At 39.9% G+C, this 12,033-nt stretch overlaps 1 protein-coding gene across 23 annotated transcripts in view; it reads right to left on the bottom strand.

The window, feature by feature from the left end:
* LTBP1 (latent transforming growth factor beta binding protein 1) overlaps positions 1 to 12,033 on the bottom strand; it is a 443,088-nt gene that overhangs the window by 103,588 nt on the left and 327,467 nt on the right. For all 23 annotated transcript variants that reach the window (XM_054475443.2, XM_054475439.2, XM_063648824.1 and 20 more), the window contains one exon: positions 3,068 to 3,190. In XM_054475443.2, coding sequence (XP_054331418.1) covers positions 3,068 to 3,190 — 123 coding nt within the window. The remainder of the gene's footprint in view (positions 1 to 3,067; positions 3,191 to 12,033) is intronic.

The raw sequence follows: 12,033 nt of genomic DNA on the forward strand, positions 1-12,033 counted from the left end.
TAAGCACAGAATCTTCACAGGGCAGTTGTGACATTCATTTGGATAGGTCAGAGGATGCTAGCTGAAGAATGCAACTGTGACAAGTAAGTTTGGAATATGAAGGAGCAGGACAGATTACAAGAGTTTTTATTAACAAGCAGATGAAAAAAATTAGGCAGATTAGGATGAAAGAAGATAAAATGGCAGGATATGAAAATAAACTAGATATAGCAATCAAAGATTAACCATGACTCCTAAGGCTTGAGATCCTCATCCACCATTGATCCAGTGTATGGAGGGAGAAGTAATACCTTTCCAGATACTTCTCATATTTAATTTGGTCTGAGGAGATGCCTGGCTTAAGGAGTCATTAGGAAACTGTGGATGTGAGCCAAAAGAGAAGGCACCAGGAGAAATGGAGGTGTGCCCACGTTAGATGTTCCACTAGGAGTGGCCAAGTTCCACTGTTGCTCTGTTGTATTATGGGAGCAAGGCATCAAATCCAGATGCCTGCACGTTCCCTACTGCCAGTAGAAGAGGCCTCGATTCTTACAGGATACCAGGGTATTCATTTACTACTTGCCTACCATAGTGAAAAATTAATGATCATCCTAGATCCTTCATTTACATCAAGACACTTAAGAAGAAAATTTTTACTTATTTCCTCTTTTACCCTTTGCTAGAACATACCTTTAGATGTAAAAGTAAGCAGAAAAGAAAAAAATCCACAGATTTGGCTATAAGAAAAAATTTTTTAAAAATTGTAAAAAGAAAAATTAGGGAAGCCTTGGAGAAATTACAACAGTGTACCACCAAAAATGTATACATAATGTACACATATTTATTATTATTATTATCATTGAGACTCTATTTTGAGTCTTGCTCTGTCACTCAGGCTGGAGTGTAGTGGCACGATCTCAGTTCACTGCAACCTCTGCTTCTCGGGTTCAAGTGATTCTTGTGCCTTAGCCTCCTAAGTAGCTGGGATTACATGTGCATGCCATCAAGCCCAGCTAATTTTTGTATTTTTAGTAGAGACAGGGTTTCGCCATGCTGGCCAAGCTGGTCTCGAACTCCTGACTTCAGGTGATCCACCTGCCTTGGGCCTCCCAAAGTGCTGTGTCCGGCCACGTGTACATACATTTATATATGTATTACATATATAAAGAGTTCATATACATTGATTAAAAAAAAAGCCTGATAAATGAGAAATGATATTAACGGAAATTTTAAAAACAAATATAAATGTTAAGTATATAAAATAGATGTTTAAAAATTAGAAGTGTTCAGAGAATCGCTAAAGGGAATGAGCATATAAAAAATATTAAACCTTTTTAGAATTAAAATAAATATATATTTGAAATGAGAATGTTCTCCTGTAAAAATAGTAAAAAGACCATGATACAATATATGTATCAAAACATCACTGTGTGCCCCATAAATATGCACAATATGGACAATTATTACACGCCAATTAAAAAAAAAACAAATAGTAAAAAAATTCAGAACATTTTTGCCAGGCGTGGTGGCTCACGCCTGTAATCCCAGCACTTTGGGAGGCTGAGGCGGGTGGATCAAAAGGTCAGGAGTTCAAGACCTGCCTGGCCAATATGGTGAAACCTCGTCTCTACTAAAAATACAAAAATTAGCTGGGCATGATGGCGGGTGCCTGTAGTCCCAGCTACTCAGGAGGCTGAGGCAGAAGAATTGCTTGAACCTGGGAGGCAGAGGTTGCAGTGAGCCAAGATCACACTACTGCACTCTAGCCTGGGCGACAGAGCGAGACTCTGTCTCCAAAAAAAAACATTTACCCAATAATTCCACTTTCATGAATAAGGAAATAATTCTAAAGTTCAGACAAAAGTTTATTTTTAAAAGAGACCTAGCCAGGTGTGGTGGCTCACGCCTGTAATCTCAGCAATTTGGGAGGCCGAGGTGGGCAGATCACCCAAGGTCAGGCATTCAAGACCAGCCTACCCAACATGGTAAAACCCCGTCTCTACTAAAAATACAAAAATTAGCTGGGCATGGTGGGAGGCACCTGTAATCCCAGCTACTCAGGAGGCTGAGGCAGGAGAATCGCTAGAACCCAGGAGGCGGGTGTTGCAGTGAGTCGAGATCATGCCACAGCACTCCAGCCTGGGGGAGAGAGCAAGACTCCATCTCAAAAATACACCCAGAACAAAGAAACAAACAAACAAAAATTAGTCGGGTGTGGTGGTGTGTGCCTGTAATCCCAGCTACTCGGGAGGCTGAGGCAGGAGAGTCACTTGAACTTGGGAGGTGGAGGTTGCAATGAGCCAAGATCACGCTACTGCACTCTAGCCTGGGCAACAGAGTGAGACTTCAGCTCAAAAAAAAAAAAAAAAAAAAGACCTGTACCAGTTTTGTTCACTAACGAGAAGCTGAAAATTTTTTGTTTGTTCAATACCTAAAGAAGAGCAAGAAAACTGTGACATGGCAATATACTAGAATATTGTGCAGCCTCTAAAAATAACGTTTGAAAAAAGTTATGAATGGAATGTAAAACACTTATGGTAGGTATACTATTAAATGGCAAAAAGCAAGATATAAAATTCTACATAGAACAACATCTTTATATACAATATCCATGAAATATGAATATTCATTAATGAGATTATGTGAGATTGTTACTTTTCTTTTTTCTCTATTTGTTAAATTTTCTAAAGTGAGTGTATATTGGTTTCTTTAATATCAATTTTATTCAGAAATAATTCACATGCTATACAATTCTATTTAAAATGTACAATTCAATGGTTTTTAATATATTCACAGAGTTGTGCAACTGTGTGTATTGCTTTTATAATGAGAAAAACAAATTTAGATGAACAGATCTGTGGCTCACAGACACTCTCTAAAAATACATTGTTTCCCTTTATGTAAATAGATGTGCTCTGTATTTAACCACAGCAAGGAGCCACTTTCAGCCAAGCCAACAAATATGTGCTTTAAGTCGCTCGGTCAAAATAAACACAGGTAGCAGGGTGCCCTTTTCTAAGGCTAATTGCTCTAATCTATATTTAAATGAAGTTTAAATAAAAATGGGAAACTTGATCACAGTATTTACCTTTACAGTGCTTGTGGTCCGGAGTCCGGGTATAGCCTTTGTGGCATGAACACATGTAGGAGCCTTCAAGGTTGGAACAATCACCATTTGTGCAGACGTTTGGTTCCAGGCACTCGTCCACATCTTGAAGAATGTTGCGTAATGGAAAGAACAAAAAAAGAAGAAAAAGAAAACATGGATAAAGTTAAATTTGGTTAGAAATGGAAACAGTAGACCTTCAGAAGACCCGGCAGATTCTTAAAGATAAACTTTCAAATTAGCCCAAAGAAGAAAAAGCAGCTTGTCGTGAGCTAAATGGATGACGGTTCTATACTTTAACTTACCTTCTGAAAGTAACTCAGAACCAAATATGCTCTATGAATAAATTCAAGAAGTAAAGATGGCTTGTTGTAGGGGGGAGGAAGGAAGAGACGGGAGATTTAGTGCAACATCTCTACAAGAAAGAATTTTCCAAAGAACCAAAGATGGATTGAGGTCTATTTTGGAAATTGATGAATTCAATAGGATGGGAGAGTTCACAAAAGCAAAATATATGACTCATGACCCAGAGAAATCACAGGGAAGTTTTAACAGAAAGGTGAAAAAGAGTCTAATAAAAAGCTCTCAAATGGCAGGGAATCCATATGATAAAAACCAAGTAATCTAAGGGACAAACACAAGCCTACTGGGCAGTTTGAAGGTAGGGTACAGGCTGAAGAGGTAGATATTAATAATAGCACCTAATCTTTATCAAGCACTTGTTACATGTGGGCATTAAAAACTTTACATACATCATCTCATTTAATCCGAACAAAATCCTTATGGGCCAACCATTTTATGGAGGAAGGAACTGAAGCTTAGAGAAGTTCAATAACCAGCCCAATGCCACATAGAAAATGGTGGTTCTGAGATTTGAACCCAAGCCTATCCTTTTAATCTGACTGTAAGTTTCTGTCACAGGCAAAGTTAAATCTAGTGATAGAAACAGTTAAAGAAAGAGAGAATGTATGAGTTGATGTTTGTTTTTATTATTTGCTAACACAGCATTTATATTGAAAACAATCATCTAAAATTTACTTCATTAAAAAATATTAAGTTCCTACTCCATATTACTATTTTTCAAAAATAAATAAATATGTAAGTTCCGTGCTCCATTTGAATGGCCCTGGGTAGGTCCACTGTATGTCGCAGTGACAGACACTAGTGAGGTATTATCAATAAGCAAAAACTTAAAGAGGAAAAACTTAAATCACAAAATGCTAAAACTACACATACAATAACACAATTAGGCTTACTCTTATAGGGGTCTACAACATAATCAAAGCATCTTAAGCCTAAGGCAGGCAAACAAGGAGGAAAACACACATGACAGCATCTGTTTCACTTTTCAATGCTCACTACACCACGAAAGCAGCAAAGCTTTCTACCCTCAAGGCAGTCACAAGCACACTGACAATACAAATCCAGAGTCTAGATTGCATGCATTTGCATTGTATTAAGACTGTATTCTTTCTTACAGTGGAATGCAGAAATGGAGTTGTACTAAAACACGGCAAACACGTTATCTGTGAGTGTGCACACGGGTGTGTTCCCTGCTCATACTGAGAAGAGCCTGCTCATACTGAGAAGGAAATGGCACCGCCTAGGTGCTCTGCGTTGCTTTCACAAAATATCACTAATTATGGTGAACTGACTCTAGTCCACAACAACAAAAATAGCACTTCCAGACTGACTCATTAACCACCCTTTCCTTGGTTGTGGGAATCCACTTCTGTAAACACTGAAGGCAAACAACTTGAAAGAAGAAGCCAAGCATTGGAGCCAAAGTAAATAATGGGAATGAGCCTAGACACCAGGCATAGAAATTCCAGACAGCAACAGGAAAATGTCATGTTTAGTATCCGGTTTTGTTTCAAAAATGTTAACAAGCTCAGAAATGTATGGATTGCTCTCTTTAATTATTCATGCACCAGGGAAAGTGATTTATAAGGCTGTAGAATATAACAGCAAAATCAGTTTCTAAGACCATACTTTCTCTAGGTAAAGTAAATTAACAGACACCACAGATTACCATTTAGGAGATACTTATAAAACTTCTATTTTTCTAGGCTACTCATGATTAATGATGAAGCAGAATGCCTTGAAATATCTAGGATAGCCTGATGTGTTTATTCTTTCTTTACTTATTATAGACATAATTGCATGGAACTAGAATTCTGTCAAGCCAATCACCGTAGATAGAACAGTTTGAACTGAAAGTACATTGCCTTAATGAGACTATGTTCCTGAAAAAATAGCAAGACAGTAAAATATCACTAAAGAATCTCTACAAAGAAGGAAGGTCTCCAGAGAGCAACCACAAATAAAAACACGTGGTAGATGCAAATGGTGTAAAATTAATTCAGCATTGTATCGTTAGCCCAGATTTCTCTCCTAAACTGTAGAAGCATGCATCCAGCTGGTAAGTCTACTGGACATCTCCTTGATGTCCCCCAGGTACCTCTGAGTCTTTATGGACAAAACTGACCCCTCCCCTGTCTTGTCTTTATGTCATTTTCCATACCAGTATCTAGTACCATTATCTACTCAAATGCCCAAGTCAGAAACCTGAGTCCTTACTTTTACTCTCCCTCTTCTAGAGTCCTTACTTTTACTCTCCCTCTTTCCTCACATTGTTTATTGCCCAGGCATACCAATCTGCCTTTCAAATATCTCTCAAATCACCTACTTTCATTCTTTCTCACCTGAGTTACTGCCACGTGAGAAAATTAAAAACTTTTCATTTGTTTTTCTAAGACTTGGCTTCTCTAATCCATTATCCAGCTTGCAGACAGAATAAACTTTTTTCTAAAATACAAATCCGATAAATGGTGTTGGCTCCTCTACTTTAAAAACCTTCAATGGCTTTCAGTGTTCTTCAGTTTAGTCAAGGACACAAACTTGTGGGGCCCTGGGTGGTAATGATAGCAGAAGGCTTGGTCCCCACAGTTCTAGCTTACAACTCCTGGGAAGATCTCCCATCAATGCCATAAGAAGTGCTATGCTTTGAAAATGGTTTGTCCCTGCTAAAACTCATGTTGAGGCTTGGTTGTCAAGGTGGCAGCATAGGGAAGTCGTGCTTTTAAGAGGTGATTGGTTCATTAAGATAGATGAATGTCTTTCTCTCGAGACTGGGTTAGTTCTCGTGGGAATGAAATTGTTCCCAAAAGAGTGGATTGTTATAAAGTGAGGTTGCCTCTGTGTTTTGCTCTCCTTGCATGCGCTTGCTTCACCTCCCACTTCTCCAGCATATTAAGACGCAGCACAAGGCTCTCACCAGAAGTGGCCATCTGATCTTGAATTTGCCAGTCTCCAGAACCATGAGCGAAATAAATAAACCAACCTCTCTTCTTCATAAATGACCTAGTCTCAAGGTGTTCTGTTACAGCAACACAAAATGGGTTATGAAGGAAGCAGGTGGTCCCTACCCGCCCCACCACCCACCCCATGGTTGCCTTTTCCCTGAAGCAGAGGGAGGTGATTATGCCTCTGGTTTTCATGGTAGAGCTCAAAATTTGTCTTACTCTAAGATATGGTCTTACAGAATATTCATATTACCCAAATTCTTCCAGTGCATATACATAATGAGTTCAACAGGCCTTTGCGTTTTATCTGTTAGGAAATATAATAAAAAACAGTGTTGATAGAAAAATTGGTTCTAGCCAGGTGTGGTGGCTCTTGTCTATAATCCTAGAAACTCAGGAGGCTGAGGTGGGAGGACTGCTTGAGGACAAGAGTTTGAGACCAGTCTGGCCACCACAGCAAGCCCCTGTCTCCACATACAAAATTTTTTTTTTTAATTAGCTGAGTGTGGTGGTGCGTGCCTGTAGTCCCAGCTACTTGGGAGGCTGAGGCAGGAGGATCACTGGAGCCCAGGAGTCAGAGACTGCAGTGAGCTGTGATTATGCTGCTGCACTCCAGCCTGGACAAGACCTTGACGCTTCAAAAAATAAAAAAAGAAAGAAAAGAAAAATGGATTCTAAATCTCAAATAATTTACCAATGGGCTTTTGAGACATAACAATTTGGCATTTACCACTCAATCAATTAATTAAACCTCCCAGGGTAAGAAACTTGCCAGAGGTATCAGGTCAGACTTGGTAGGCAGATAGTTCAAAGATGTATGCATCCATCTTACTATCCTATCACCCAATCCAAATTGATCCTTCTCATCTACAGTGCCCAGAGAGACTCTAACAAGTGCATTGTTGAAAACTAGATGTGCCATGCCCACAGGATTTCCTGGTCTACTCATCTAATCACTGTATCAGGAAAGGCAGTCAGGACAGTCTAGCATGATTTATCCTTAATGAATCCTGACTGGTTCTTATAATCATCACTTCCTTTTAAAAATGTTTCATCTCATCATTTGAATCAGGCATTCTACAGTTCTTTGTCAAGATTAACAGGAAGCTCAGTGGTCAGTAATTCCCAGACTCTACCTTCTTTTCTTTTCTTTTTTTTTTTTTTTTTTTTTGAGACAGAGTCTCGCTCTGTCACCCAGGCTGGAGTGCAGTGGTGCGATCTCGGCTCACTGCAACTTCTGCTTCCCGGGTTCAAGCGATTCTCCTGCCTCAGCCTCCTGAGTAGCTGGGACTACAGGTGCCCGCCACCACACCCGGCTAATTTTTTGTATTTTTAATAGAGACGGGGTTTCACCGTGTTAGCCAGGATGGTCTTGATCTCCTGACCTTGTGATCTGCCCGCCTTGGCCTCCCAAAGTGCTGAGATTACAGGCGTGAGCCACCGCACCTGGCCTCCACCTTCTTTTCTTTTTGTGGGGAAATGAGAACATTACTCTCTCCGTATCCTCTGATAACTGTCAATTCTCCACAATTTCACAGAGATGACTCCCAGCTGGCCAGTAATCCCACCTGGCTCATTGTCTCATTGCCTTGGGGTGTAATTCATCTGGGTGAAGAACCTTTTAAAATTTAAAATTTCCCTTGCTAATATCCTGGGAACATACCAGACTGTCTCAAGCCCCTCCCTGGTGGGCATAACCCACCATGTACAGAGGGTATTCAGTGGCTGATGTCACCCAGTCATGTTCTCCCCAGGCTGTGCTCACTTACATTTCATGTAGCAGCTGCTTGGGGTTGGCTAGAATTTGTCCCGGAGCAGTCATTTACCTGTATTACTTCCTGTACTTTCAATGAGATGAGTATGTCAACATAACCAATTATTTCTCTAAGGCTATCCAAACTCAATTTGTTCCTTAATCACCAATACAGGCTTCAGTAAGTGAGTACCACTTGAGATAGGGATAAAGCATCCTATTCTAGCACTACAGCTACATGAAAACACAGGATTATCCCCTACCCCAAATGTGTCATTACTCTAGTGATTCCTCAACTATTCTTCACACATAATCTTTTATAGTAAAGAAGATGGGAGAACACATTTGGCTTAGAAAAGCAAGCACGGCAAAATGAGAGACAGATGTTGGTCCAGCCAGTGTGATGAAACCACCTCAACTGCATTTGAGGTATAGTAGACCCTCAGAATCTCACACCCCCTCTGTCAATTCTGATGAAGTTAAAATATGTGGTAGTAGCAGCAGAGCTGCTGACAAACCTTTGTTACATAATCCTCAAAGAATCATCACGGCTTGGCAGAACTGGAGAAGAATCAATGAATGCTATGCACATCCTACATAAAGAGCCAAGGATGATCTCAGAAAAATCCAATCACTAATTCCACCAAATTATTGGCTTCCTACCTCACCTTTCCAAAGGAGCATTTTATCTTTCAGCAAAACTCAACTGCCACTACATATGGTGCAGACTGGCTGTCTCAAACTCTAGAATCCCCGAGCCATTGTTACTGCTGCTTGCAAGGGATGATTCCAGCCCATGTGGCTTTCTCCTTTCTATGCTCTTTTATTTTCCTTGTTGTCTTCATTATATTTTTTTGTTCTTTAATTTTCTTATGTGTACACCAAGGGTACATGAGACATTGTACAGAACAAAACACTGGATTTAGAGATAAAAGATCAGGGGTCACATCCTAGTTCTGATATTTATTACCTATAACCTTTAGTTAGCCCATTCACTTGTTTGGGAATCAATTTCCACACTTGTACTACACAGATGACTACCGTGAGGAGCAAATGATGCCATCATGTCAAAACCTTCATAAACTATATAATGAGAAGGATTTTGTTATAATAATTAATGTTCCCACAAACCATGCTGGCTGCTTTCAAAAGTTTTTTTTTTTGTTGTTGTTTTTATAATTGCCAATCTTCTCTGGCATATAGATACATAGACAACAGCTCAATAAATAGCTTAGTGATTGCTTAGAAGCATCCTTCAGCATATAATAATTTAGGGATAAGGCTAACGTTTGCACATAAAATATGAAAAAGGTACATGTTGTACTCACTTGCAATCTTCTATAAAACAAATACCTGCTGTACCAAGTCTTCAATTTCGGATTAGTCTATGAATACTCATATAAGCCATGAAAGTTAACACTGAATCTTCAAATCTGAAAATAAATCCTAGGGTGAACAGAACTTCTAGAACAATGAGTTTTCCATGTTTTCTGTCCAAGTTTATTCTTCAACTTCTCTGTGCCAGGTCTTGGTTAAGACTGTAGCTAATCAGTTGTCAAGTAGATTGAATGATACTAAATTCTTCAAATACTCAAGACCTACATTCATAGAGTTTAAATGGGAGTCAGAAAGTCATTCTCAACTTAATCAGGGATTAAAAAAGAAAGGTTACACTGACAAAATCTCAGAACTTTGTTACCAGGTCACAAGTTCTATCACGAACTGAACTACAAAGCAAGACAACCCCCAAAAGCCTAGCTGCATATATCCAATAGGTGGCATATTCTGCCTTGTGAAGGTGAGCAGAGACAATAAAGTACAGGAATGGAAACAACAGCATTATTATAGATGCCTAAACATTTGTTAGGAATCACTAATGACCCTACAGAGAAGTATCATGGCTTCCAAGAAGTGTATTCCAGCTAAGTAAGAACACTAAGAAGTTGGAGGGAGTCAACAGACATATCACCCTGAACATGCCCAATCTAGTCTGACCTTGGAAGCTAAGCAGGGTGGGCCCAGTTAGTATTTGGATGGGAGATATAGAATGGAAACCACAAAATTATTTACATTCATAAGGGAATGCTCCAAAAGGCCAGGCGTGGTGGCTCACGCCTGTAATCCCAGCACTTTGGGAGGCTGAGGCAGGTGGATCACAAGGTCAGGAGTTCAAGAACAGCCTGACCAACATGGTGAAACCCTGTCTCTACTAAAAATACAAAAATTAACTGGGCATAATGGCATGCGCCTGTAATACCAGCTACTCTGGAGGCTGAGGCAGGAGAATTGCTTGAACCCGGGAGGTGGAGGTTGCAGTGAGCCGAGACCGCACCATTGCACTCCAGCCTGGGCAACAGAGGGAGACTCCGTCTCAAAAAAAAAAAAAAAAAAAAAAGAGAGAATGCTCCAATGACATAGGAAGAATTAAAAAACTATATGACATAAGCTTCAAAAAGCCAAACAGAATATAGTTATATAGAATTTGACCTGGGCACGGTGGCTTACACCTGTAATCCCAGCACTTTGGGAGGCTGAGGTGGGTGGATCACCTGAGGTCAGCAGCTCGAGGCTAGCCTGGCCAACATGGTAAAACCCCATCTCCACTAAAAATACAAAAATTAGCCAAGCGTGGTGGTGAGCACCTGTAATCCCAGCTACTTGGGAGACTGAGGCAGGAGAATCGCTTAAACCCTGGAGGTGGAGGTTGCAGTGAGCCGAGAGATCACGCCATTGCACTCCAGCCTGGGCAACAAGAGTGAGACTCTATCTAAAAAAAAAGAATGTGATTCATAATTTACTTTACCAAGTACAAGTTATTACTGCATCTCTTATGTTTGAGGACAAGAGCAGTATAGAGGAGGGTAATAGTTGGGGGAAGAAGGGTTGTAGCATTGACGGGGTTCCACCATGTGTCAGATGCCTACTAGGTGCTTCATATTGCTTATTTCATTCTGGCAAGAAACCCTAAACAGCAAGTATTTCGATCCCCATTTTACAGATAATAAAACTAAGCTTCAGAGAGGTCATGTAGCCCAAACTCTGTCTAAATTCAGGGAACTAAGATCTCTACATTAGCAATATCAAATGTATCTTTAAATAATTAAATATTAGAGAGTTTCCTTGGGGGATGGCTCTCATCGGGTTTGAATCAGGCCAGCTCTCCACAAGTCAAGAAGAACCTGTAAGTTGAGTACCTGACAGGCTGGCTTCCCTTAAGGAAGGACTTGGTTGAAACAGCCATTTGGAACTGGCCAGAACCCAGAGTGACGAAATAGTCATTAAAGGTGGGGATCGAGTGGGCAGCAACTCCAGGCTGAATGTCAGGTCCAAGGAATACAGTGCTGAATGATGAACGTGACTCTCTAGAGAAGAATGAAATCCACAACTTGAAAGAAGAAGCTACATTAACAGAAGAGCCAACAAGAGTTGCCAAAAAGCATTAGGGATGATGTGTGTTAGGTAGAGTCTGAAATGATAGATATTTGAAGTGGATAATAAACTACTGAGGATGAGGGATTGTATGACCTGAGCTAAACACTAGGGAAAAAATGTAGTCCCTCAGACAACACCTGCTAACATTTTGCCTATTTCTGCCCAAAACAATTTCTGCTCTAATTTATAAATCAAGGAGAAGCATCAATCAGTAAGACCCAGCTTACACGGCATGAATACAAAGAGGCCATTAATGGTTTCACCAAGTTCATCATTTAGTCTGTGAAAGAAGCAGCAAGCGTAACTGGTATAAAATCCCTGCAGAATATAGGGGTTGAATAGCAACGCTTACTGAAGTCATTCAATAGAAAGACAGTCAAATCAACGTGAAGACAGACCAGTTTAGAAAAAAACACATGAGCATAATGCCAAATTTAAGAAATGTTATATAAAACATT

This window comes from Pongo pygmaeus, chromosome 12 (assembly GCF_028885625.2).
Source record: "Pongo pygmaeus isolate AG05252 chromosome 12, NHGRI_mPonPyg2-v2.0_pri, whole genome shotgun sequence".
Classification (NCBI taxonomy): Eukaryota; Metazoa; Chordata; class Mammalia; order Primates; family Hominidae; genus Pongo; species Pongo pygmaeus.